Raw genomic sequence first — 26,581 nt, forward strand, 5'->3', positions numbered from 1 at the left:
AATGTCCATGAAAGGTGTAAAGGGAGGACCGGAGAGCAGGCCACCCTCTGCTTCTAGGTGAGAGAAGGAGAAAAAAGAACATTTTAACTCACACAATGAAACACACTGATAATATGACGGCTAAGCTATGAACCAGCATAACAGTGAAACTGTTAAGATTGCATCTGTTTGCAACTTTATCAGCAGTATCGTTCAATGTTAGATCTGTCTCTGTAATATATATATATATATATTTATTTATGGTATTTGGACTTGATATGAGTTTTCTTTCTCTTCCAGCATGACTTCACGTGTGGGAAGAGCTGTATCTCCAGGAAAATCACCTGTGGCTGGGAGATTCAAAAACAAGGCCCTTCAGCTCAGCCTTTCAAAGAAATTCTGGTTAATTATTCTTTGTTTTTAAATCAGTCTACCTTTACGACAATTAAGTCTATAATCCTTGTGGACAAAAATGGCAGTTTGGATGAAGGAGACAGACTCAAGCTTTAGGGTTGCTGGTCAGATGCGGACTCAGGGTTTGTTTAGTCAAAAGGTTTTTGGGAACAAACTGGTGCGGGATTTGGAGGTAAACAACTTATTTATTTATTTGACGGGACAATCCAATTCAACATAGATACAAAATAAGTTTTCAGCTGATGTGATGCACCCATTCATTGAGAGTGAATGGGTGAATGAGCTGTTATGTAAAGCGCTTTGAGACTGCTTCAGTGTGGTGATAAAGCGCTATATAAAATCAAGTCCATAGTGTTTAGTTAATGCTAATTTACAACTCCTGTCCCTGGTTAGACCTTTCTATACTATAGTGAAAGACAGTCAAAACGATAAAACTTACCCACCCACAATACGAAGATTGTAAAACACATTCACAAATACATACACAGCGATTTACAAATTTCTACCCGCCAAGACTTAAAGCTGCTATCTGGAGTTTCTGAGAGAACGTCTCAATGTCCTGCCCTCAACAGCTCCAGTTCCTCCCCCAGAAGCCACGCCTCTACTTTTCTGCACGCGCATCGTGGAACATATTGTTCATTGCATTGATATAGGTCTATGGGTCAGGTAAGAGCCAAAATCATTTTTACCTGTTTGCTTTTGTGACGCACGGAATTGTTTCCGTGCACAGTTCCACCTTCACTTTGATTGACAGTCTCAAAAACAGGAAGTCGAAGCCTATTGGCTGGGCGCGATTGTGGTTTATTTGTATAGGGGTCTATAGGACGAAGGAGGGACTTATATACATTAATGTATATGAATGACCACCAGCAGTAGACCATAGTAAAAGACGTGTTCGGTATTTTTATGAATGTCAAAAGAATCATACATAAACAGATTCTCAGAAACTCTTAGCACTTTTGTAGATGAAGGCAGACTGACCAAATGAAGTCCTGCAGTGTGGGATCTGACAGTTATGATCGATGGAAGCTCTGGTGACACTGTTATTGCTGTTTTGTCTCTGGATAAAGGGACTGAGTGGTTCAGGTGCTAGGTTATTGATTCATTTGAATGTTAGTTTAAGAGAGCACAAGTTGTTAAAGCTTTCAAAGCTTAGCAACTTGTGCTTCTCCAGAATAATGCAGTGACGGTAGCGTATTGGTTTTTTGTCCATAATAAGCTTTCAGTATGTGTGCCTCAGTGAATCTGCTGTTGTTCAGTGCTCCCAGGTTTATGTATGTTGCTGATTGCGGTAATCATAACATAGCGGAGCCTCCTCAGGCAGAGACCATGATGAATGCTATCAGCATACAATGGTATCTGGCCTGCTTAGTGCAGTCTGACCAGAACTGACCGGGAGAGAGTTCTGTAATTACATATCACTTGACTGAGATGAAAGCTGGTTAGCTGTCACTAGCAGTGTTTTCATTACTCTTGGAAATGTGAAAAATCTAAATAGCACAATAAAAACTGATAATGGAAATGCTTGAATTAAAAAAAAAACACTCAAATATCGCAAAAAAGTTTTTACGATTTCATGGGAATGCATTCCAGGCGTTTCGATATTGAAATGTGTCGCAAAAGCGCTATGGAACCACTTTTTCCGCAAATACATCACAGAACGTACTTGATCACATGAACACTTCTATCCCTGAAAACATGATTCAGTATGCGTGAACAGACATTCCTAGGCATTATACTTAAAAGTTGTCAGTGCCACATTAGACGTGAAACAACGAAGGAATGCGGAGTGATATAAGGAGGTTTTAAACCTCACGGCATGAAGTTTCACAGGAGTTGCGAGGCTCCTGTGCAAAACAAGCTTTAATGAAAACACGTTCAAAGCGCAATTATACTTTGTCGACATTTAGAAATATCGCCTTTATTTTGCGAAAATCTGTAATGGAAACCCAGCTACTTAACACTAGCATGACCAGAGAGGTGTCATTTGACACCTATACCTATAAAGTCCAAGCTGGTGTCAGATGGCGGGTGTGAACAACTCAGCTTGTGACCATTGTTATGTTACTGAGGCCCCCTCAGCTAGGGTGGGGGGGTGGCTAGGTAGGTTCCAGGACACAAAGACCTTTTGTATTCTCCTTTGTGTTTCCCATACAGCAGCTACATAGAGGTTGCAACTTATATTTCAACTTTTGCAACAGAAAGTAGTAAGTAGTAATCGTGAGACGTCAACACAGTTTGTTTGCATTCTTGGTGAAATTTATTTAATAGAGATTTTGTGAACATTTCTGGCACTGCCACACCTCCTTTATGCATTTGCCACATGCAAACTTGTCACAATACATACAACGCTTGGTGGCACGGTTTTTCCTGCAGCAACACTTCACCTGGCACAATGCCCTTTTCCCCACATCAGGTGTGGGTGGTTGTTGCTGAAGGTTTTGCTCATTCACCTCCTTGGCTGCCATATGAGACTGGGCAAGCTCATTTGCAAGCTCCAGCAAGAAGTCCACCCTTCTCTCCTTGACCCCAGTGCATGCCTGATAAAGCACATGTGCGTTCAGCGCTGCAATGTCAATCATGTTGTAAAACACAGCGACTGGCCAACGCCGTGTTCCTGAACGCACAGTGTACTTTCGAACCATCTGGTCCATGACGTCCACACTGCATTTCATGCTGTTGTAGTCGGTGACTGTGTTCGGCTTTTTTTTCCGAGTAGCCTCAGTCTCCACCACGCTGTGCACGCTACTGAGGAGGCAGACAGTCTTCTTTCGTTTGGGCACATAAACAGTCAGTGTGGCACCAGAGGTTGAAAACACTTGTGTGCTGAATTCCTCACGGGCCAAATTCTTTTTAGCTGAATCTGGAAGCTCCCGGCGAATCTTATTGACTGTGCCAAGGAGGGTGGTCTTCCGGCTGTGCAGTCGACGTGCTAGTGACAATGAAGTGAAAAAAATTGTCGGTTGTAACAGTTCTTCCTTTGTCCATAAACGGTTCCATAAGCTTCATCACCACATTTTCAGACAATCTCTCCCCAGGTGGACGACTGGGGTCTTTGCCAAGATATGGGATGATTTTGCACACATACTTGGATTTAAGGTCACATGCCACCCAGAACTTGATACCAAACTTGTCCGGCTTCGTACTTCCGCATTGGGTCAAAGGTTAAGAGGGATAATGTCAGCATAACTGATGGTGTAAACAGAGATTTAGATTGTTTTTCCCTGTTGAAGCATTGATTCTTTGTGCATCTTGTGCACTTTCTTCAAATTTGTAAAATAATAGCTTAATAAAATAATCATGGACCTGGTTAGTGAATGGTGGACCTCGTGAATTTACCTTTTTAAAGTGAGAACTCAAACAGTCCTTTTCACACTCGGAAATCTCGCTTTACCATAAATAGCAACAATACATTTTATTTATAAGCACTTTTCAAAAACAATAAAGGTAAATAGTGAATACTGTTAATACTGTTTTTCTTTTTCTAATTTTATTTATTGTGGTTTATTAATTGATCACAACACACATGGCACATATTAATTTGGCCATTCTTATCCAATAATTCCATATAATGTTATTTGGATTAACAAACATCTACCTGGGAGAAACTGGTTTCTCAACACTGGCCATCATTTACACCAACCCCCAAAGTTTGTCACTGCCCAGCTGCACATTCCGATCGAATGGCTTTATTTACATAAGAGAGGTGGCCCCACTGAGTTGCAAATGAGTGTCATTTGGCGGCCTCTGGGCAGGGCAACTGGAGTAAGAAAACCTTGGGCATGCTAGTGTTAATGAGGTGATACAGTAGCATAAGAATTGTTTTTCTAATGGGCGCCCCCTACATCAGGCTAGAGTACTGCATGCCCTACTTTGTTCCTTTTCGCTGTTGTTTTAGAATCAATCAGTGCATGCACACTCATGCATTACTTAGGTTCAGTGTGTGTGTGATAGATATGTTTAGAAACATTATGTGACATTCAGAGAGCCCGCAATTTGGTTTAAATTCAGAGCACGCAGCACAGTTAGTGAGGGACTGCACAGTCTAAAGTGAGGCAGTCCGCTCACTGCTTGACTCCATATTTGAATGAGAAATGTAAAAATGTTGCAATTTTCAATTAAAAATATCAGTGGATGAATGTGAGTATTTAATTTTATTAGTATGTGTTTTTTTTTTATTTGAGGTCGAGTTTCACGTTTTCAATTACCCATGTTTAATTATGATTACAGTTAGCAGCATTTATTCCCAATTACAATTAATTTTTTTTAAAAATCCACAGAAAGTCAATTGCAATTGCATTCTCAATTACTAGTTAATCAAAGTATTCATAATTACTGAAGCTGAAATAAATAACCTACTCAAAGTTAAGCTTCCTCTTGTGTTAGCTTTCTGTTAGCATCTCTTATGATAATGGGTCCTAAATCAGCTGTAAAATACACTAAAAACAAATATCTATCATCTAATTTTTTTCCTAGCTATTGGTTACCTTGTTAGGCTTCATATTCAATAAGAAATATAGGTTTTAATATTTATGGTGTGGGCGTCTGAGAATTTTTAGTGTCAATATACCACTAGATTTTTTATTTATTTTTTTTTTTTTAAATGGTAAAATGTGGGAACGCTTGATATGAAACAATTTTCAATAATTGTAAACTATACTTCTTCATATGTGTAGAACAGTACATAGAACTGTAACATGGTCAATTATCTGAACTCAATTACAATTTCATTACGATTGCAACAGATTTTCTAAATTTCAAAAATTGTCATTATTGTAATGAATTATCAATTATGCAATTACAATTATAATTGAAACCAACCCTGGTTTCACCTGCCGTCTTTTATTGCACATCACTGGTATCATCATTAAAAATGGAGCTAGTTGAACGTAGTAGTTGTGCGCCTGGTTAAGTGATACAGTACATCGGCTGAAAATAAGTGTTCAATGTCTCAAACTGGAGCCCATCAACCAAATCCCTTTATCTGACTGACCTCCAGCTGAGAAATGTTCAGTAAAGCTTCCTGAACGCTCTTCTTCTAATTTTGCACAAAGCACTCATGTGTGTTTGTTAAACTAATTAGAAGGAAGTGTGGGGAGGGGGGGGAGGGGGTGAAGAACAACAGTTTAATGATGACAGCTCTCAACCTCTGATATGTAAATGCACATTTCACAGCTCAAAATCGGGGCCCCCTGCAGCCAAACAGAAGAGCGCCACTGATCAGGCGGGTAAGAGGAGCAAGAGGAGTCTAAGCAACAGCTCAGTGGTGGCAGCCGCCTACATCTCCTACCTCAATAAGCTATTTGGACAGGTCAGTTCAGCCTCTCACACATTATAATGCAGTCTTATAAATATTTCCAGTGTGATAATAACCATCATCAGGTGTTGGTGATGTGAAGATGTCAAGAAAAATATGTTGAGGTATATAACGTGTGCCAGCAAGTTGACCTGCTATAGGCAGTACACTGCTCGGAATTTTTTTTTTTTTTAAATCAATTTGTGTCACTTCTATTGCCGTCAGCCCCTCAACAATAGTTTCAAGAAAAACACCAGTTGGTACCCCCAAAAACACGGCCCACATTGTAAAACTACATTCCAGTGCCCTTGAGCGCCTAAGAAGGCAACGCTGATTGTTTTACAAGTGCAAGGCTTTTTTTATCATGTCCTGTGGCAGGCAAATAAACTAACAATGTAACAATTTAAATAAGGCTGTGATAAACTGTTTTTTTTTTCTTCTTTTGGTCAATCTGTAAATGTATAGTTTGATTTTAATTAATTAAATTTTTTTTTTTTGTTTTTGTTTAATCAAACCACTGGTTAAACACTCCAACAGCTGTTAGCGCAACAGCGTAGTTTGATTTAGTGCAGGGGTGAATAACTCCAGTCCTCGAGGGCCAGATTCCTGAGACTTCTAGATGTCTCTCTGCACCAACACACCTGGTTGAAACCAATGTGTCGTCGTCAGGCTCTGCAGAAGCAATGATAACGAGCCATTTGATTCAGGTGTGTTGGAGCAGGAATCCAATCCTCATGGACTGGAGTTTGCCACCTCTGATTTAGTGGAAGCTGAATGAGTAATACTCAAACAAGCCACGCCTTAAAATAGCGAGGGTAACGAGCAGGAAAACACCTGTGGAGGGAGCGTGATGAGCTAATTACTCAACCACTCACACATGTGATAACGAAACAGCATGTAACAGGAAAACTAGAGGAAGCCTAGAACCACAGTCAAGCATATGGAGTTATAGAAACAAAAACAAATGAATCCTTGCACAGAGATACGAACAAAGTTTTGTATGTTAGAGGAAAAAACAAATGAGTGTTTTCCAACCTTTTTTCGTGCCTTGCAACTTTTTTAAGCTACTTTAGTTACTAAATGACACATTCCTTTTTTACAACATGTACAGTATAATGACATTAAAATTTGTGAATGTACTCACCTATGTGCTAACACATGGTAGATAAACCAACTCACATGGTAGATAAACCAACTCAATGTAGCTTCTAAAACAAACCTGTATCTCAGGTCCTACTTACTTACTTATCAGTCTAAACAGTCTGTCAGTCCTAAACTCAGATTTAGTACCAGTTAACATGAGGCACCAGTTGAATTTAAACACCATACTCATTGTGAGCTTTACCTGTGTTCAACCTTAATATAACACACAGCGGCCGCGTTTACATTAAAGCTGCGCTTTGATTCTCCTTCAATTCAGAATAAAAGTTAAATCCTTCATTTTAAATTTGAAATTAAACTTAAATCCCAATTAGGTGGCTGGTTTATTCCGATTTTATTTCCAAATGAGATAATTCCTCTATCTTGTAAACACTTAATTCTGCTTTAAGTTAATTCCGGTTGTTCTGTGCATGCTCGAGTTGTTGCGATGACGCGCTGTTGATGACATAATCCAGAATGGCCGCCCGGACTTGAGCTGTGACTATTTATATAATAAGAGCCTTAAAGGTAGGGTAGGCTATTTTCAAAAGCTAGCATGATTTTTGAATGTAGCCTCCCTGATGGCTCCGCCTTTCCCCCCCTTGCCCCTCCCCTCTGTGCTCTGTCTCACTCACATGCATGCGCACAGCAGCTGCAGTAGAGGAGCTCAGCTTATCGCTTGTATTGTGTAGAAACTTCTGTGTCTCTTTCTGCAGTAAGTAAACAATAAACTTTACCATTATATATGTTAAAAAACGTGACTAAAAACTCTGTTTTAACTCTGTCAGCGGTGACGCGCTTTCAGTGTGAGCACGTGTCAGCGTTCTCTTTGTATGTATGTTTTGATAAATGGGATCCCTAAACATGTAGCTAATGTTATATTAGAGAAGTTGCCATCAAAGCAGCGATAAAGTTAAAGTTACAATGAGCCTGTTTTCAAATAGCAGTAAGGACCTTTTTCTGATTTCTGGTGATACTGATAAAAGATTCTTGATTTTCCTGAGTCATAATATGAATCAAATGATCCGGTAAATGGTATTATGATATGCATCATCAGATAGTCAACAGCCATTTCCCCCCAAGTGTAAAAGTGAAGGAAAGCAACAGCTTGCAACCTATGAGGCCAAGTTATTGCCCAAATCCTGTGCTCTAAACTAAAAGAAGCCAAAAGACTGACAGAAGATTATAATGTTATGTTTTGTATTTATATTTAAATGACCAATATTTCATGTAATGGTCTGTTTTTACAACCATTGTGAATATATTATTAGGGTTCCGCCAGCTTTATGAGACTCTCATTGTGTGAGCCTTGTGTTGGCCTGGCAACCTGTGAATGGTGTTACATTTTTTTTTTTTTCCTTCTAAGTAGCTATAGGAAAGACTCCAGCATAAAAAGTGGGTTCATGAATTGATGTATTTTTATTTTATTGTCAAGAAACCACAGGCATTGTAAATGTTTTGTGAATTGGGAGTTGCTGATGTAAAAAAATCTGCTGATATAATTGTAAATAATTGCCACACCTCCAACATCCATCATAACATTCATTTAAAAGAAAAAAATACAATTTAAAGGCTGTCGCTCCGGTAATTTCACGAATGATTTACAGCCTGGACATTTGGCCAACTTCTATTACTGCCCTACTCAGCCCCAGTCAAATTCTGGCTCTGTTTATGACTGATACTATTCTTTCACACTCCCGCGGGGCATCACAGTATTTTTGAGAAAATAACAACTGGAATGGAACCAACAACAAAATATATGCAGGCCAATGGCAGATTTCCCTGTGCTCAGAAAGAGCTGTTCAAAAACACATCTATCATGATTTTAAAATGCAGAAAATATCTACAGTATTACAATGTGTTTTTTTAAAAAAATCAAAGCCTACATTTTTTTTCGTCACTCAGTACATTTTTACAGCACAGCTGACATACTCGAGCCTAAAGACTTTTCCAACATTGTCTTTAAAGTCAACTTAGCCTTGACAACCTGCACGTGTTATATTTTATTAAAACAGCCCACTTTCTCAGTTTAATTTTAAGGTATGAGCTGCATAAAACATTCAATTGTAATCACAGGGGGAATAAAAGGGGGCTGAGATGAAGGAGGGAGCGGCAGCTGCAACTCACAGCAGCTTGAACATAAAAGCAAGTCCTAATGGTCGTTCTAGGCATCTGCTTGTATATAATTAGAAATTACTGATGAAACAAACAGCCAATTAATAAGAGAGCAATATTGTTGCCATAATGGAAACATTGACACTTTAGAAGGCCATGATTTAATATCAAATCATTCCTCTATGAAAGTCTATAGGAAAACATCTCCATCTATCTGGAAGGTAGTGGTTCATTCCTAATGGCTGCTTTGCATGGAATCTCCTAAACACATTGATACAGTATACTGTATATATGGACTACACATTGTAGTTGTATCCTCTATGTAAAATTATCAATTGCATTAAATTCCTAAAGTTAAATCAATAATCTTCTGCAGCTGTGTTCACTTTCTGCTTGTACAAGCACTTCTCCCTCAGGTTGAAAATATGCTCAGCTGGATTCAGTTCTTATGATTGACTAAACTGCAATGTTACTACTGTAAGATGAGATTTTTTTTTCATTTTCCTTTTTATTATCTTAGGTGAGTAACAACATTTCATTTACGTGTTATTTTGAATTACATCCATTGTTTAAAGTTAAAAAGATATTTCGAAGGGTACTAGTATTTATGGTTCACTAGCAGTTATACAACTTTAAGGAGAAGTGAGGATGTGAGGTTGTTCGGATGGTAAGAAATGAAGAAAGTTGGATGCTATGCTTAACGGAGCCAATAAAAGTGTTCAAGAAGACCTACAGCAGTTGTCCCTGTGCTCTTTGCTTACCCACAGCCTCAAACACAGTAACCTGAAGAGTTACAACCAGTGACGTGCCGTGAGCACTAGGGTAGGGTAGGCAGGGCGTTGCAAATCGAGACCACCAATGTCAGCACCAATGACAATTCCATATGTTTTCTGCTGGCAAGTGTTAATCTAACAAAATCAAAATCGTAAAACACCAGCGCACCCGTTGTTTGTGTTGGAAACACATAAACACGGAAAAAATGACAACAACTTAGAACAGCCTCAGTGAGGCGCATCCACAAAGCCAATCCTTCCTTTTGTACCATTCACTGTGGAAAGTATGAAACATCTTCTGACCTTACCTTTGCTGAAGCTCTGGTAACCCAGGTGTTGGTCTCCCATCTTTTTTCCGTCGTTTTTCGTCGTTTTTCCTCAAAATAAAGTTTCTTTATCGTCTCTAGCGCTGTCATCCCGCCCACTAGCTAGAGAACGAAGCAGCAGCCAGGCTGGATCAATTCACTAATGCACTCTGAACGTACGTATAGCATTTAGCATAGCGTGGTTACGTCCAAAGGCAGCGTAGAGAGCTGCTTTTTTACGTAAATGGTTTTCATCTTGGGGAACTGACTGCACATGCGCAAACACATAAACATTTGTTGGTGTCAAGTAGCAAAATGTCTTTTTCTGACGATAAGTGAGGAGCAGAGTGAGGAGCAACGTCTCCACCAGCTGTAGAGCCGACCATCTTGGAATGCACATCTGACGTTTTGGGGAGATTTTTGAATCAATTACCTCTCCATCTGTCGTGATGGATTTTCTTGGTTTGGGCAGTTTGAATTTCCATGTTTGCCAAGTACAAAAGACAAAGTTTGAGTTGATGCTTAGACACTGAAGCAAAGAGACTATTCTAACCTGCAGCCTTCCTCATCGCAGCATGCAAAGTAATATTAACCCATGGGTTACTGTCAGCTCTCATCAGATCCAACTCCAATGGGGGCTTAGAAAGAACTTGTTTAGAATCTGATAAATTCACAAACCAGTAAACTTAGATATGGCATGAGATGGCTTTTCTCCTCTGAGTATATATTATTATGGTGCGAAGGCTTCAGATACAGTATAAGTGCTGTATTTCTGCTCTGAAGACCTTATGTGTTGGTATAAATAATCCTCATGCTTCTCATGCGTCACGCTTACAAAACGGGGGGCTGCTCAATGGGCCATGTGTCGGCAGATGAATGATATTAACTGTAAATGGGCTCGTTGTGACGGATGACTTGAGAGTCTGCATGGCACGCCGCCTAATCCTTGCTGGATGGGGGGAAAATCCAATTAATGTGTTGACCTTGCTAACTAAATATGCCCTTCTGATGGAGGGAGATCCAATGCAGGGTAAACAGTGATGTCCTGTGATAAGAAACAGTTAAAAAAAAAAAAAAAATATTGAAAATGTTTTAGAAAAAAGGGCCCAGGCGAAATGTTGTATTTGTGTTTCAGTTCTCTTGGCTTACTGTAGTTATTTGGTGAAAAATCATTTGCCGCACAAATCGCTTCCAAATAAACCATGAGGGCTTCTCATTTTCCTGCTGTTATTGTGCATTGAACAGGATGACCTTGTGTGAGACATGCACTATCAGCACAGTGTGTCAACATTTATTAGGGAGTAAAAATGTTCACTTTTGTATTCATTTGCGGTGCCGCTCTCTTCTTCTTCCGTCCCCCACTTCTTTTCAGCAGAGAAAATATTGGCTGAGGCTTGAAAAAAATCACTACACTTGATACAAGTATCAATATGAAAACAGATGTGTTATTGAAAGCAAATGTTGAGGATAAGCTCAATAGCTGCACTAGGTTTATTAATGAATAATGAAGAAAGCCATTATTCAGGAGGACAGTGAATGCAAGATTCTCCATCTGCTGGGAATAACACGCACATAGCTTAGAGCTGAGAATTTATATATTTTTAAATTCCCTTTAAGTGCTTTGACTTTTATAAAAAAGCCATGTATGATCTTTAATTTAATTTCACTACAAGAGGTGTTTGGTTTTTCTTTGGCTGCAGGAGATCAGGAGGTAGAGCAGGTTTTTCAACTGACTCGAGGCGGCTTGAGTCACACTTCATCTGACTCACTGCTGCTGTGTTCATAGGCATATTACCCACATTGCCTGATATGCATATGAATATCAGAGTGTCCAGTCAAGGCAAGAATAGAAACTGGTGTTGCTCACCTCCACCAGTATGTCTATAAGGTAAATGAGTGGTTGTATCTGCCAAAATCACATCATTTTCACCAGTAAAACTCCTAAAATACAACTAGATGCATGTTTGTCACACACTAATATTAATCAAGATCTGCTACGTTTCATACCTCAAGATAATACAGAAACACACGGTGCACACGTCATCTGGCCATACCAGCCTGTCATTGCCCGATCTCGTTGCCCGAAAGTAGTTAGATGGGAGACCACTGAGAATTCCAGGTGCCACAGTGGGCTGGAAGCCATCCCAGTGGTATCTGTCATTGTTTCCTTGGGCAACACACTTTACCCACATTGCCTAGTATGAATGTAGTGTGTGAGTGAGTGTTGGTGGTGGTCGGAGGGGCCGATGGCGCACTGTGGCAGCCTCGCTTCCATCAGTCAAAACCAAAAGTCCAGATTTTGCATTAAACCTGCAGTCTGAACATAGCCGTGAGAACCACAACAACAGCAGGATTTTAGTCTTTTCTTATGAATATTTTCTAGAAATATTTTAGTATAACCAATATACGCAGCATATGAACAGTTAAGTTAAATGGCATCAGCTTCCACTGTTTGTCACAGTTTTTCAAATGCACTGAGCCATTTTTCATCAGCGTGAGCAGAAGGCAGTCCTCGGCACTCTTGTGCTTTTGCTAATCAGAGCATTTGTTCGTCTTTGTGTCATTCCTGCCTCTTTGAACTTATGGATAACTTCAAGCTGCTGGTAATTTTGCACCAGGCAATGTATCTATATGTGTCAGGCTTAGCTACTCTTTACCAAGATGTCAGCTTTAGCACTTTAGCATGTTTTTTGATTGGCCTTTTAGGCAATCTGAAGAAATATTTGTCGTGCGTTGTTAGCAAGTCTTTCAATGAAGACGCTGCAGGTCCCAGTTAAATAAATGGAGTGCGTCATCTTAAAGACACATCATCTCTTGCCTGTAAAAGATGATTAATATCTATTCAGTATGACATTTTGTATTTAAGCTGTTCACATGCAAATTTACATTGATTAGCACATTGTTTAATGGGCCATTCATGTGATTTAGCATATGAGCTGACACACTGATGGCACCAGGCCACATCTGTGAGTCATTGTGTCACTCTGGGGAACTTTATTGCTAAATAATGAACTTTGCTGTTAAAATATATTGTTTTATCTTTATTAAAACTGACCGTCTTTGGTCATATCCTCAGTTATCGTAGCGAGCTCAAAACGTGTTCCTTCATTAGGTTTAACAACAGTGAGGAGATTTGCTTCCTGCTCTTTTCTTTGCCTCTCGTCTCTGAAGGGGAATGTAAAAAAAAGAGAGAAAAGGCTGAAGAGATGATCCATACCAAATGTCAAACCAAGACAGAGAATTCTGAATGCTGACGGCTCTTTTACAAATCAGTGATCCCACATCCTGTCTGTGCACGGATGTGTGTGTGAGTCTATGTGTAAAATGGTATCCTAGCTTACATGGATCAGGGTTTTGTTGTGACAGTGCTGAGCTGCTACACCACACAGTGTATTTGCGCGTGGGTTTGTGTGTTTGTGCTTCTGTCTCACAGGATGGTTTGAATGAAGATGTGTCTGTATGTCGTCAGCGATTCTACTGTTTTTTTTCCAAATGCTTGGCTTTTTGACGTTTTTCCATATTTAATGTTTTTACGCTGACTCATAGTCAGCTACAGCATAGACTTTGCATGGCGGATGTCCAAAACTCATGCAAATACACATATATAACAACGCTGAAGTCAGGCCCTGCTTTCAATGTTGCACAAATTAAAAGTATAAATTTGACGTACCGTTACCTCTGCCAAGGAGCTGATATTTTTTACCAAGGTTTATTCATTTATTTGTTTGTCTGTTAGCAGGATTACGTCTAAAGAACTTCACAGACTTCAACAAAATGCTAACCAATGATAGACCTTGTGCCATAGAAGAGTCCACTAAATTTGAAGGGGATCTGGAACAATATAATGATTGTGGATCAGTTCAAAAAATCGGAAAATCCCTCATTGGGTTGGTTCCTCAATTACCCCATCGAGTTAGATCTGAATCAGATCCAGATTGCACATTTTATTGCAAAAAAATGTGTGGTGCACCTACATTTGGACCTACTGTAATGTTATTAGTGTGGATATAAATTTCGTCCAAGCCTTTAAAGCAGTCATAGGCAACAGGCAGCCCGGGGGGGCCACATGCGGCACCCGGTCTAATTTTGTGCAGCCCCCAAAACAAAATTGTGATACATGAAGTTGGAAGTTATATGAAGAACAACATAACACACAAAACTCCAGAAACACAGAAAATGACAGGAAAATGTCAACAACAACAAAAAAGTACAAAAAGTAACACAAAAAGTAAAAAAAAAACAATCCAAAAATGTATTCGTAAAACACACAAAATGACTACAAAAACAACAACGTATACAAAAAGACTTCAAAGGCACACAAAATGACACAAAATGACCATGAACAGAAAAAATATAGCAACAGAAATTTGCCATATTGACGAGAAAATCTTCAAAAATGAATTTAAAAACACACAAAATGTGTATTTTCAAGCGTGTGTTGATGTTCAGATTGGTCATTCTTCTAAACGCTGACACAAATGTTGATTATGTGGCCCTTGGATAAGACAATCGCATTTTTGTGGCTCCCGCTATGATAAAAGTTGCCCATTTCTGTTTTAAAGTGTGAATGATCAGAGTAGTTTGATCAGGATCACTGATCCAGATAACTGCCAATATCTGACAAAGAGCATATTTGGCGCTTGGCGGAGGTTTGCGCTCTGAGTGTTCTTGTTATTAATTGTGCCAAGTAAATGTATCACTGTAGCTCTTTACCCTAAATACTAAGTCAGCTTTATTCCTTTTTATCAATTTCTAAGGACCTGGTGCTGAGTGAAATCCGATTAGAGTTTACTGTCAGCAGGCCTCAGTGCTAACATTCTATGTATTTTATTCTAATTCCATCATTAGAAGTGGATTATCACTAGGGAAATTATTTTCTAGTAGAAGTCAATGTTACACTGATACAACAGGAACTCTTTCAATAGACTTGTAGTTATTTTCCTGTTTTCCTCTTCTCTGCTCCACAGGAGAGAGAGCTGATGCCAGAGGAGTTGGACGGTAAGCTGGTAGCGGTGGTACGTAAGTCCGTATCAGGGGAGAGATAAATTACAGGTTAATGCAGAGCTTCATCATTCATCACTGGTGTTTGCACAAACCCATGTCAGCATGAGTCAAGTAGTGCAGGAGAGGTAGCGTTTAAAGATACATGTTTTTATGAATGAATCAGAGGCTAGAAATCAATTGAAATGGCATAACCTGTGTGTGCATGTGTGTGCGTGTGTGTGTGTGTGTGTGTGTGCGTGCCTGCCTCACAGTAAGTTTTAATCAGTGTTTTATGTGTTTTCCAGAACTACGAGAGGCATTTAAGGAGTTTGACTACGATGCAGACGGATTCATCCATTACAAAGACATTGCAGAGTGTATGAGGACAATGGGTTATATGCCCACAGAGATGGAAATCATCGAGATTATCCAGCAAATCAAGATGAAATGTGAGCATCTATTTAAACACCTTTATTTATTCATTTCATGTGTTGAATAATACATTCATGATGGATGAATCTTTCCGAAGTCAACAGGCGTAGCCTACATCTACAGAATGTATTAGATTAGGAATAAAGGTTTGCACACGAACGTAACGCGCGTACGTGCATCCATGCATGTTGCCCTAACCTGCGTCTGCATCTGTTTTCGACCAATCAGCAGGCTACTTTGTGTCTGTTGATGTAACTGGGGGATTATCAGGATGTTGAAGTGGACTGATTAGTGTTGGTCCAGCTGCAGATGAAAGCGTGTACAAAGTAGCTGATTGAGGAATGGTCGAGTGGCGATCTGGGCCTTTTCATTAAGGTAATGACCAAAAGTCTCCTTTGTTGATTATTGGCCATTATGACATCACTGTGGAGACCAACTCAGAGCCAAAGATGAAGAGTCACTGGTCAGATGCTCACAGGGTTTATTGGTCTACTGGTCTGTCATGGATTTAAGAGTGTAGAGATGCTGATAGCAGTAACCAAAACAAAGACCTTGAGTAGGTGTTTGTTATCAAGTGTACTGCAGCTATAGGAGCTGGACAGGGGTGGACTGGGACCAAAATTCAGCCCTGGTATTTTCTATCAAGACCAGCCCACTACATTATCAGCAATTCTCTGTGGAAGCCGTTATTAAGTCAGTGATTCTCAACATGTGGTTTTTTATGTCTTACTTTTACTTATTATTCCCCCAGAAAACCTTAAAAGCAGGAAACTTTTTGCTTAGTTCCTTTGGCCATTTTTCAACTTCCTTTAGCTACTGTTTGCCAATTAATATTGTAAGGGGCATAAAGATACTATTTTAATAATAGTAATATTTGTGTTTAAATATAAAAAATGCATATGTTTTATATTAGTTTAAAATGCATAATTTAGGGATGTGCTTATGTGTTAAAAAACGTTTTATATTTGCTGACTGTTATGACGTCACTCTTAATTCTTTACGGTGATTGGATGTAACCTACATCAGTCATGTTTTTCCTTAAGCCGAATATGTGACGGAAGCAACACAGGATTTTGACCGTGCTTCATACATTGTAAGCTTTTTCTTATTTCTGCAACTAAAAAGTTTAAAACCAGAAGGAGGTTGTCATGTCTCGTTGCTCGCGTCCTAAAATGTGGCGTTAAAGAATCGGTTTACACGGTGGTACATGAGAGGAACGAGCCGAGTGCCACTACAAATATCCTTTTTTTTCTTTATTTTTTGTCCATTTTTGAAAGTTCTTTTTGACAGTTTTATCCAATTTTTGTCCTTTCTTTAATTTTTTTGGCTACTTTTAATCCCAATAAGATAACTGTTGCCCAATAAATACCACTTGTTTTCTTCATTACTTACATTTTGCTTTTTGTTCCACATTTTAGCCCTTTTTCACTACTGTTTGCCACATTTTTTTCATTTAAGCTACCCTTTGCCATTAAATACCACCTGGTTCCTCTTTATTTGCCCATTTTTGGCTTTTAGTCACTTGTCACTTTTTTCTTGCCACGTTTTTGCTACTTTTGGACCATTTTTGGCCACCTGTTACCAAAAGAAAAAATAGATAAATTTAAAAATAAAAAAAATATTATTATTATTATTATTATTATTATTATTATTATTATTATTATTATTATTATTAATAATAATAATAAATACTTCACTCACACACTCTTTTCTTTTATACAAATTGGAGCTTTTTAACGGGAATAAAATAAGACAAAATAAGATTGGCCAAAATGACAAGTAACTGAAGCATGTTCATAAGGGGATGGGTGTTAAATGGTAAGGTTTATAGTACCATGATGAGATATTGTAAATAAGAACTAATAGTTGAAAATCCTTATTTTCTCAGCTGGTGAAGGCGCTGTTGGGGTTTAATTCATGTCAGTTTAGGTTTACAGCTAGATAATGGCTTCTTAACCCCAGTTATATGACTGGACTGCTTTATTATAAATAATCCCAATGTGGCACACTCGCATAATTTGCTCCTTTTGTAAGTCAGTCTAATTATATACAGTATAAGCACTTTCTTGCTGCTCTCAATGAATTATAAGATCAAGTTCTTTGTTTGTACTTGACCTTTTATTCTGTGTGTCTGCCACTACGAATGCAGTTTTTTTTTTTTTTTTTATAAAGATTGCAATTAATGCCTCTCATGCAGAGCAGTTTAATTCTCTTTTTCAGTAGGTGGCAGGAGCACAAATAATGATTTTTTTTTTTTTTTGATCCACAAAAGATTTTCTGTGGTTCTCAAAAGTATACTGTGGGTTTATTTTAGGGAGAGGAGGAGGTCAGCATAACGAGATGCTTCTGCTAAATGTAGCCTACTTACAAATGTTGCATCAGTGATATTACCTATAGGCATGTAACTCTGTTTTCCTGTCTGTCCTACTAATAATATATTTAGCAAACAGCCAAGCAGTGGAGCTCTGTAGTTTTTCTCTTTTCTATTTATTACATTTGTTTTTTTTGTTTTTTTACTTAAGGACTTAATGGACTCTAATGGAAAGCAGGTCTGTCAATGAACATGAGTGACAATTACAATGAAAGGATGCTTGAATCCTTGAAGTGTTTGAGCTCAAACTAAAGCTTGTGTCTGATGGTGTTGCCTTTAATGTGATCAAAGATATGGAGGAAGTCTAAATCCTTTTCCGTCAGAATGACAACATTCTAGCTTATTGCAGCACTGTTTGAGGCGATGATTCTATACTGACCCACTTTGGTCATGTGACTTCGCCGAGATGGTGTCAGAATTTCCCGAGAGAGCACTGGTCCACAGGGTGAATGAAATGGTTTCTTCTCTTCTACCTTGTATTAAGGTCCTTCTTTGACACATTTTTTGAATTTTTGTCTGCATTTGGCATTATGAGCTGACATAACGCTACATTCAGTGCAATCTTTTTAACCAAGCATGTTTTTTCTTGCACAGAATCAATTTATCATATTGCATAAGTGTGACCGTCACCAGCCCTACACTCTTAAAGGGAAAAAGATGTAAAAACAGAGGACGTGTTACACCTTAGTCTAAATAAGGAGGTAGAATGATTGTGCTGTTTATGTATAGTGTCGCTACTATTGTGCAGTGGAGCTATTTTTATATTGTTAGTTTCATATCAGATGCACGTTTAATCTTGTGGGTGCGTGACTTTGATGGCTATGATGAAAGCATAAGGGAGGGGGAGGAGCTTAGAGGAGGCCTTGCTAGCTCTAATAATGCTAGCTTTCTAATATTGCTGGATGCACCTTTAAATGCTTCCTTGCACAGGGCATTAACACCCTGTAGTGTGTACTCATTTACTGTACTTCAACTACAACACAAAACTATCAAAGCAGCAGAAGTGAAAGTAACCGATTACGAGTACTCACGTTACTGTAATTGAGTTGCTTCCCAGATAGCACGCATACGTCTCACCAATGACGGCCTCAGTTCGCGCATCGACATTCTACTCCTAATGCGTCATTTTGCGTGTTTTTTCCCCCGAAATCGGTGATACCACTTATAAAACTGTAGAACTGTAAAATGTCACGTCCATGAATCTGTGTTTGTGCTGAGGCTCTTTTGGCTATGCTGCTGAAAATACATTTATCATCATGACCTGTGTCTCTCTTTATTTTGTCCACACATAAAAGGCTATTTAGTGGTAGTATATTGTTTTTTTTGTTGTTGCTGTTATGATATTGCCATATTCCTATCAGATTTAAGTAAATACTCGACTATGAATATGGAGATATTTATACTAATTGAATGATACGAGCTGAATAAAGGTTATTATAAGCTGTAGAGAGGCCGCGCTGAGCATCTTTAATTCATCGTCCAAACATCAATGTCTCTGCAACGTCTACCCAATGAGCAAACGCTCTCCATAATACATCTCGCCGATGCAGCTTCATGAGGATTTGATGGGTACTTGTACTTTTTTGAGTATGTTTCTAAATCAGTAATTTTACCTGTACTTCAGTATGTTTTAAAATACGTAAAGTAATTTGTTACATTTCTACACCCAACCACCCGACATTGTGAAACTACAAAAAATGAAATGACCCGACAACCATCAAATGCGTCACATCATCGCTGACTAATCAAATTAGACATAATGCTAAAACAGCATTGAGTGGAGGTTATTTTCTCAGTTTTGGAGTTCATAAATGTATCTATACTTAGAGCCTGTTTTTTTTTTTTAATTGAATTAATTAAATCAATTGAATTCAGGTTATTTTATTTAAAAAATAATCATTATTATTATTTTATACAGATGCCTTTACTTTGAGTACTATTTAATTGAGCTACTTAAGTATTTTATGTATGACTTACTTTTTCTTGAGGACAATTTCAATAAAGTAACAGCACTTCTACTTGAGTGGGAAACATCAGCACTCTTTACACCTCTACAAAGCAGTTAGTGGTCTACTTAAAAAACATTATGTTCAATCCACAGGCAGCACCCAGTAGTCACCCCGTGTGCATACATGCATGTCATCTTTTTGCAGGGGGAGGGCACGTAGACTTTGATGATTTCTGTGAGCTAATGGGGCCAAGGATGCTAGCGGAGACGGCTCACATGGTCGGGCTGAAGGAGCTCCGCTGTGCCTTCAAACAGGTACGAGTTGCTCTGCTACAGCGTGTCACGAAGCACGACTTGCTGCCAACTGTTCTTTCAAACATAAGCCAACGTTTCTTCGCTGCATCTGTTAAGTTATTCCCTTTGACATTCACGTTGATGAAACAAAGTAGATTCATGTGTTATTTGTAAACACGTTTTCACGCCTGGGTTCATCAATTTATTAAATTACAAGGTGCGATGACTACGACAAAACTGAGCGCATCGATAATGTTCTTTCAGTAATAGCACAATGACATTTAGCTTCACGTTACTTATTTGCTTAAATTCCCTTACTAAGAAAAAAAAAAAAAATCAATGAAAACGTCACAGAAAGAAGAAAATGTGCTGTTCATTTGGAAATATTAGCAATATCCTTCCTCAGGTGATATTGGATCAGTAACTAATGGCTTTTCTTTTTATTGTTGAAGCATCATTATGTCTTATCGAGGTAAAAACAAAACAAAAGTGGAGTTAAGCACTAGCCAAACATGGTTTATCTTCTGTGCCCTAATAGCCATGCATTCATTTATATTTGGCTCATGTGAATAAAGCATCTTAAAGCCAGAACAGAAAGAGAATGCTTAGGAGAAGCAGGGTTTGCACCAGCAGCTCTTTGTTTATTAGATAATTCACGGCACCTGAGCAAGTAATTACAAGCAAGGGGTCGATTTCTTAGTTTGTCAAATTGAATTAATTTTGACTGAACAAGTTTTTGTTCATCAAGTATGGGGCGCCGATTGTAAAGTTGCACATGCTAAAAACATGTTGCAACAAAACTGCAATTGAAAAATGTTTGTGATTTTTTTTTTAAATTTTACTTTTGACCAGATTTACAGCAATGTTTGTGATTTTTTTTTCTTGTAAAGATATGTCAATGTTAAATCTAAATGTTTAATCTAAATGTTTAATCTAAATGTTTAATCTAAATGTTTAATCTAAATGTTTAATCTAAATGTTTAATCTAAATGTTAAATATTAAATGTTTAATCTAAATGTTAAATATTAAAAGTTAAATCTAAATTTAAATCTAAATGTTTTATTTAAATATGAATGTCAAATTTAAATATTAAATCTAAATGTTATATTTACACATAAATGTTAAATCTAATCTAAATACTAAATGTTAAGTCTAAATATAAATGTTAAATATAAATATAAATTTAAATGTTTGATATAAATGTTAAATGAAAAATATTTAACATTTGTATTTAAGTGTAACATTTAGATTTAACATTGCCATTATATTTTTATGAGAAAAAAATATCAAAAATTTCATAAATAATGCTATAAATTTGGTCAAAAAAAAAAAATTCACATACGTTTTTGAAAAGTGATTTGTTGCTAAAAAAAAATGCTGTTTATTTTTGGCACGTGCAACTTTACAATCGACGCCCCATAACTAAGGACATCATCGGATTTAGAAAACCCCAAAACTGTTTTCTGCTTGTGACACAAACAGCCGCAGCACATCATTCCACAAGCATCAGCTTTGTCTGACATGCTGTTGTACGTGGAGTAGCACGTGGGGGAATTTACCTACCAAACCTGTGAAAAATGCTCCAACAATGTGACGCATTTCATGGAGCTGATAAATGGACTCTGAATAGGAAACAAGGTTCTACCATCTCCTCCAATTCAATCACATTGATTTTAATTTGATTACACAGAAGTTGTTACATGAAGTAATCATGTTCACATGGGCTGTTAAACTGAATATTTAAGTTCCATGTAACCAAGGCTATTAAAGTCTTTCACACTTCAGCTCTTGCTAACACTTCACGAGTCAATTTCAAACCATTATCATGATTAGGACGCTGTTTCCGTCTTTAAGGACCCTCATACAGACGATAATATGAATACAGCATCGGTCTTTAAACAGCATGAGCTGGAACATACAGTATTTTTCTTACTTATAATCACTTTGTGCTTTAAAGTTTTCTCTCTCTTTCTTCTTCAAGAAATTGACCAAATTGTGGTATTTTAGTCACGGATGGATCTATTGAACTCAGATCAGCTTCACATCTTTAACTTTGTAGTAATACTCAATCAATGTTTATATCCAACTCAGTGGTAATAAACTATTCTGTTTGGGAACTGAGTTATAATAAATGTTAAATTGTAACATTCACCTGGAGCTGTTGTGATTTAAATCTCCTTTTGCATTACCACGTTGCCATCTTGTCCTGCTTTGTTCTGGGTCTGGACTAACACCATACATTGCAGTTCGACAGTAACGGTGACGGAAAGATTTCACTGGATGAGCTGAAGGAGGGCATGAAGAACCTTCTCGGGGAGAAGCTGAAAAAAGGCGAGCTGGAAGAGATCCTGGGCGACATTGACCTTAACAAAGATGGCACCATTGACTTTGACGGTGGGTTATTGGACAGTTTCTAAAAGGATATATAAGATAAGAGGGGACGGTTATATTTGTTCTGTACTGGTGGAAACAGAACAATGTGTTGATTAGTCTACGATAGGAACGTTTCACAATATTAATAATATCAATATCTTAGTTTTTTTTTTAATTATTATTATTTTAACGGGAATACTATCAAAAAGTAAAAGTGGATTACCATTTTGTTGAGTGAGGTATTAACTTGTTATGTGCACATTTGTGACCCCAGAGCCACTGTGCTGCCCTTGTAGATAATTTTGTCCTTTGTATTGATAAATAAGTGTACTAATAATGTCATTGTGAATGAATATTTGTGTACATTTAACTTTCTGATCTGATTCATTAAACGTTAAATTTGAATATTAGCTAAAACTAGGAATGTTCGGTATTAGCTTTATGCCGTTATGATGATATTGTCTTACACTACATTTCTGATTTCCAATGCTAGTCAATACCAATGAATAGATAGATCAACCTCCTCCACCCCAACCTAATTTTTTAAGCTTTTGTGTTGTTTCAAACAACATCATATATCTGTTTTATAATATCAGTGGAAAAACCGTTCAGCGATATCCAGTGTTTGGAATATTAAAAAGAATTTTAAAGTAACGGCGTTAGGTAACGGCGTTTCTTTTTCAGTAACGGGGTAATCTAGCTAATTACTTTTTACGCCGTTACAACGCCGTTAACGTTACTGAACGTTAAATGAGGTGCGTCACATGCATTGATTGAATAAACTGTGATCTGAAAGCACCCCTGGCTTCATACGCAGCTGTAGTGAGGAGGTGCGTTAAAAACAAGGTGAGCGATTATGATTGGCTAAGGTGGCGTCATGTTTCATGGTAGCCAATCAGAGCCAGTGTTTTTACACATGTGCCACACACACACACAACCACTACGGATATGATGAAGCAGCAGAGATGGTGAGCGTGGAGCAGTCCGATGAAAAGTTGTCATTTTTAAGATATCGATACAAACACTACTTTAACTCAATTGTGGTCAAAGACAAGAACGTGCATGTGAAGTGTTCATTATATCCAGGAGAGAAGACTTTGTCCACATCGGTTGTAAACAACTCAAATTTAATGAAGCACCTCACAACGCCACACACGCATTTAAGAACTTTACTTTTTGGAACAATTAGTGAGTAACAATAACTAATTAATGTTTTTAAAGTAACGTTCCCAACACTGGCGATATCACATTTTATGGCTAGATCAGCCAGTAATATTGGTAATATCACTAGCTAAAACATATCTGTTGTCCATAGCCTTAGAATCAGATGCTGTGAATCAAATTGAATTATAAAGTTATTGAATCCAAAGCAAACCCACCCGAAATATGTAACAAATGATTATATATTTTTTACTATATTTAGTTCATTCTGAACATTTTACACAAGACTTCTTCTTTATCACATTCCTGGCTTCACATGTGATTGGACAAGATCCCCAGTGTAGAGAAGACTGGTATGTGCAGGATGAACGGGACGATGTGGAGAAAATGGGAAAGAAATGAGGATGACAAGAGTTTGGATGGGAAAGGAGACATGGTTGAGTCAAGGTGGGTTGGCTGGTAGGGTGAGTCCAATCTAATCAGTAGTGCATTAAACCAATCAATGTACATGACATGCAGCTGTCACATGTTACGCACAGAGAACAGAAGCCACTGGACATCTCAAGGACTCATGCATTAAATTGCATTAGGGTGTGCTACCGCTCACACATATACAATAATGGCCCTCGATCACACACGCATGTAAAAAGGCACATGCACACAGTGGTGTGCACGTGCCCAGACGCCGCCAACAAGGCTTACGTGTTGTAGTGTGATAATGGCCTGAGCTGCAGCAGCCCGCCCCGGGCGCTCAAGTGTGATGCCATTAGTCCTGTCTCAGCAGTCCAATCTTTTACAATTACTGAGAACATATGAAAAGGCGTGTCAGTCTCAGGACGGATCAATAAACCGGTGCTACTCATTAGCATCAATTAGCCTCCAGGACAGGATTTAAATGCACCTGTCCAGTTTAGCCACATGGGCACAATCTATAACCAGATCATCTACAAATCCACAGCGACCAAGAAAAAAACGTCCTCACAGCGGTCAAAGTGTTTGGACCGAACATCTGTTGTTGTTGTTGTTGTGTATTTGTTGCAGGGTTGGGGTCAATTATAAATGTAATTGCGTAATTTATAATAATTGGCGTGATTATAATTGTGATTGTATTTTTTTTTAAACTGTTGCTGTTGTAATCGTAATTAAATTGTAATTGTTGAGTTTAGATAACTAATGTGAAAATTCTATAAAAATGGTCAATTATAATTTAGCACAAAATTGGGGAACTTGCAGTTCTATGTAGTTTTACACATACAGTATGTAGTCAACAATTATGAAAATATATTTCATATCAATCCTTCCCACATTTTACCATTAAAATAAAATATATATATATATATATAATTAGATGATAGATATTTGTTTTTAATGTATTTTACAGCAGATTTAGAGCCAGTTATCATCAGAGATGCTAACAGAAAGCTGGAAGGAGGAAGGATAGCTTTTAGTAGGTTATTTATTTCAGGCTCAGTATTTGTGATTAATTACAATTGAACTTTAGTAATTGAGAATGTAATTGTAATGTACTTTCTCGGGATTAAAAAAAAAATCATTGTAATTTAATTGTAATTGGAAAAAATGCTGGTCATTGTAATCATAATTGAATTGTAATTGAACATGGGTAATTGAAAACATATATAATGATCCCAACCCTGGTTTGCAAATGCACATTTTTCACAGGAAATGTCTAAAGACTGCATTAAATGTGAGGAGGTTCATCTCAAATGAAGCTTGGAGCACTCGCAGTGAAATTCCATGTAGAATCAGACGAGCTGGTCACGATGATAAAGGAAAGACACGAGTGATTGGACGGCTTCACTGAAACCTGCCTCCAGACATCAGCAGCTCAACACATCAATGTTAGCTCCTTTGATTGACAAGTGGATCCACGATAATCAATTCACTGATCTAAAACAAGTGGTAATCCACTGATTTCTAATGGAACACAGGTGGGTTTTGGCCCATTAGATGCAGGTCCAAGCTCATTGTTATTCCACTAAAGGTCAACCATCCAATCTACCTTCAGTGCTCCTGCAGACCGACTCATTTTCTAGGTGGAACACCTCACCTCATCAGGGCAGCGCTTTTTCATTAACTTTGATATTTGTGTTATTATCTCTCCCCATGAGCAGTGTTGGTTTCCAGTATGTGGAGCCTGGTGGTGACGTGGGTTCTGTCCTTTATGATGCTATACTGTACAGTAAGTGTCATTAGACCTTAGCAGTTGATCAGACTCTCTTTTCCTCCCCTGCAGAGTTTGTTATGATGCTTTCTGCACGATGACCTCTGATGGAAGATGGAGTATCAACACTGGAATCATCAGCCACACACATTATCGTCAGAGCTTGATCTTTTTTCTGTGGCATATTCGTCACATTTGCCTGTGTAGTGTAAGCTAATCAGGTTTAAAAAATAAATGAATAAATAAATAAAAAACCTTCAGAGCTTAATGATTGAATGAGAGTAGTGTGTAAAGGGTGAGTTATGAAACACTTGACTGCAAACTGATAATGCTGCGCTGTCTCCTCCTTGTGGCTCAGAGATGTAGTTTCCTTGTTTGTTTGACTAGTTTCGCACCTAATTTGAAATTTTATCAATAACCACATGTCTAAAATGACTTTTTGACCTTCAGTTATTGACTGGATGATTGCTCAAGAGAAGGAATTAGCCAGCTAAACTGTAAAATAAAATGAAGTTATAAACATGGACAAATCTAATATTGTAATTTGTAATAATTCCTGGTTAGGTCAGTAATGCCAAAAAGTCCTCAGGCTTGTGTAGAGCATAAGGCTGAATGATCCTGGAAATGGTAGAATTAGTCAAATGTTCACATTGTCTTATCAGAAGCCATTTAGGGACAGTGTTGCCTGATGCTGGTACAGATTTTTGATTTATCGTGTATCTGTAGTGCATCAAAATATTGTAAACAGTGAAAATTCTTGGTGAATATATTTTCAATGTTCATTAATTTTTTTAATTCTTTTTGGAGTTGTGAT

General features: G+C 37.9%; 1 protein-coding gene across 2 annotated transcripts; it reads left to right on the forward strand.

Annotated features, from left to right (window-relative positions):
* cabp4 (calcium binding protein 4) lies at positions 1-25,927 on the forward strand. 2 transcript variants are annotated; one of them, XM_028450699.1, is made up of 9 exons: positions 1-57; positions 280-381; positions 5,569-5,704; positions 14,990-15,020; positions 15,311-15,454; positions 19,962-20,071; positions 22,298-22,445; positions 23,917-24,032; positions 25,840-25,864. In XM_028450699.1, exons 1-8 carry the CDS (start codon positions 2-4, stop codon positions 23,985-23,987), a joined length of 798 nt encoding a protein of 265 aa, XP_028306500.1. In that variant the 5' UTR covers position 1; the 3' UTR covers positions 23,988-24,032; positions 25,840-25,864. The 2 variants fall into 2 exon arrangements, with proteins under 2 accessions (XP_028306500.1, XP_028306507.1); XM_028450706.1 differs by lacking the exon at positions 23,917-24,032 and having other exon boundaries at positions 25,840-25,927.
* The last annotated feature ends 654 nt before the right edge of the window (positions 25,928-26,581 follow it).

Source organism: Gouania willdenowi, chromosome 1 (genome assembly GCF_900634775.1).
Source record: "Gouania willdenowi chromosome 1, fGouWil2.1, whole genome shotgun sequence".
Taxonomy (NCBI): domain Eukaryota; kingdom Metazoa; phylum Chordata; class Actinopteri; order Blenniiformes; family Gobiesocidae; genus Gouania; species Gouania willdenowi.

Coding starts and splice junctions, on each gene's coding strand:
- cabp4 (XM_028450699.1), top strand. CDS start 2: ATGTCCATGAAAGGTGTAAAGGGAGGACCGGAGAGCAGGCCACCCTCT. Junction 382..5,568: donor AGCCTTTCAAAGAAATTCTG/GTTAATTATTCT, acceptor CACATTTCACAG/CTCAAAATCGGGGCCCCCTG. Junction 20,072..22,297: donor TCCGCTGTGCCTTCAAACAG/GTACGAGTTGCT, acceptor CATACATTGCAG/TTCGACAGTAACGGTGACGG.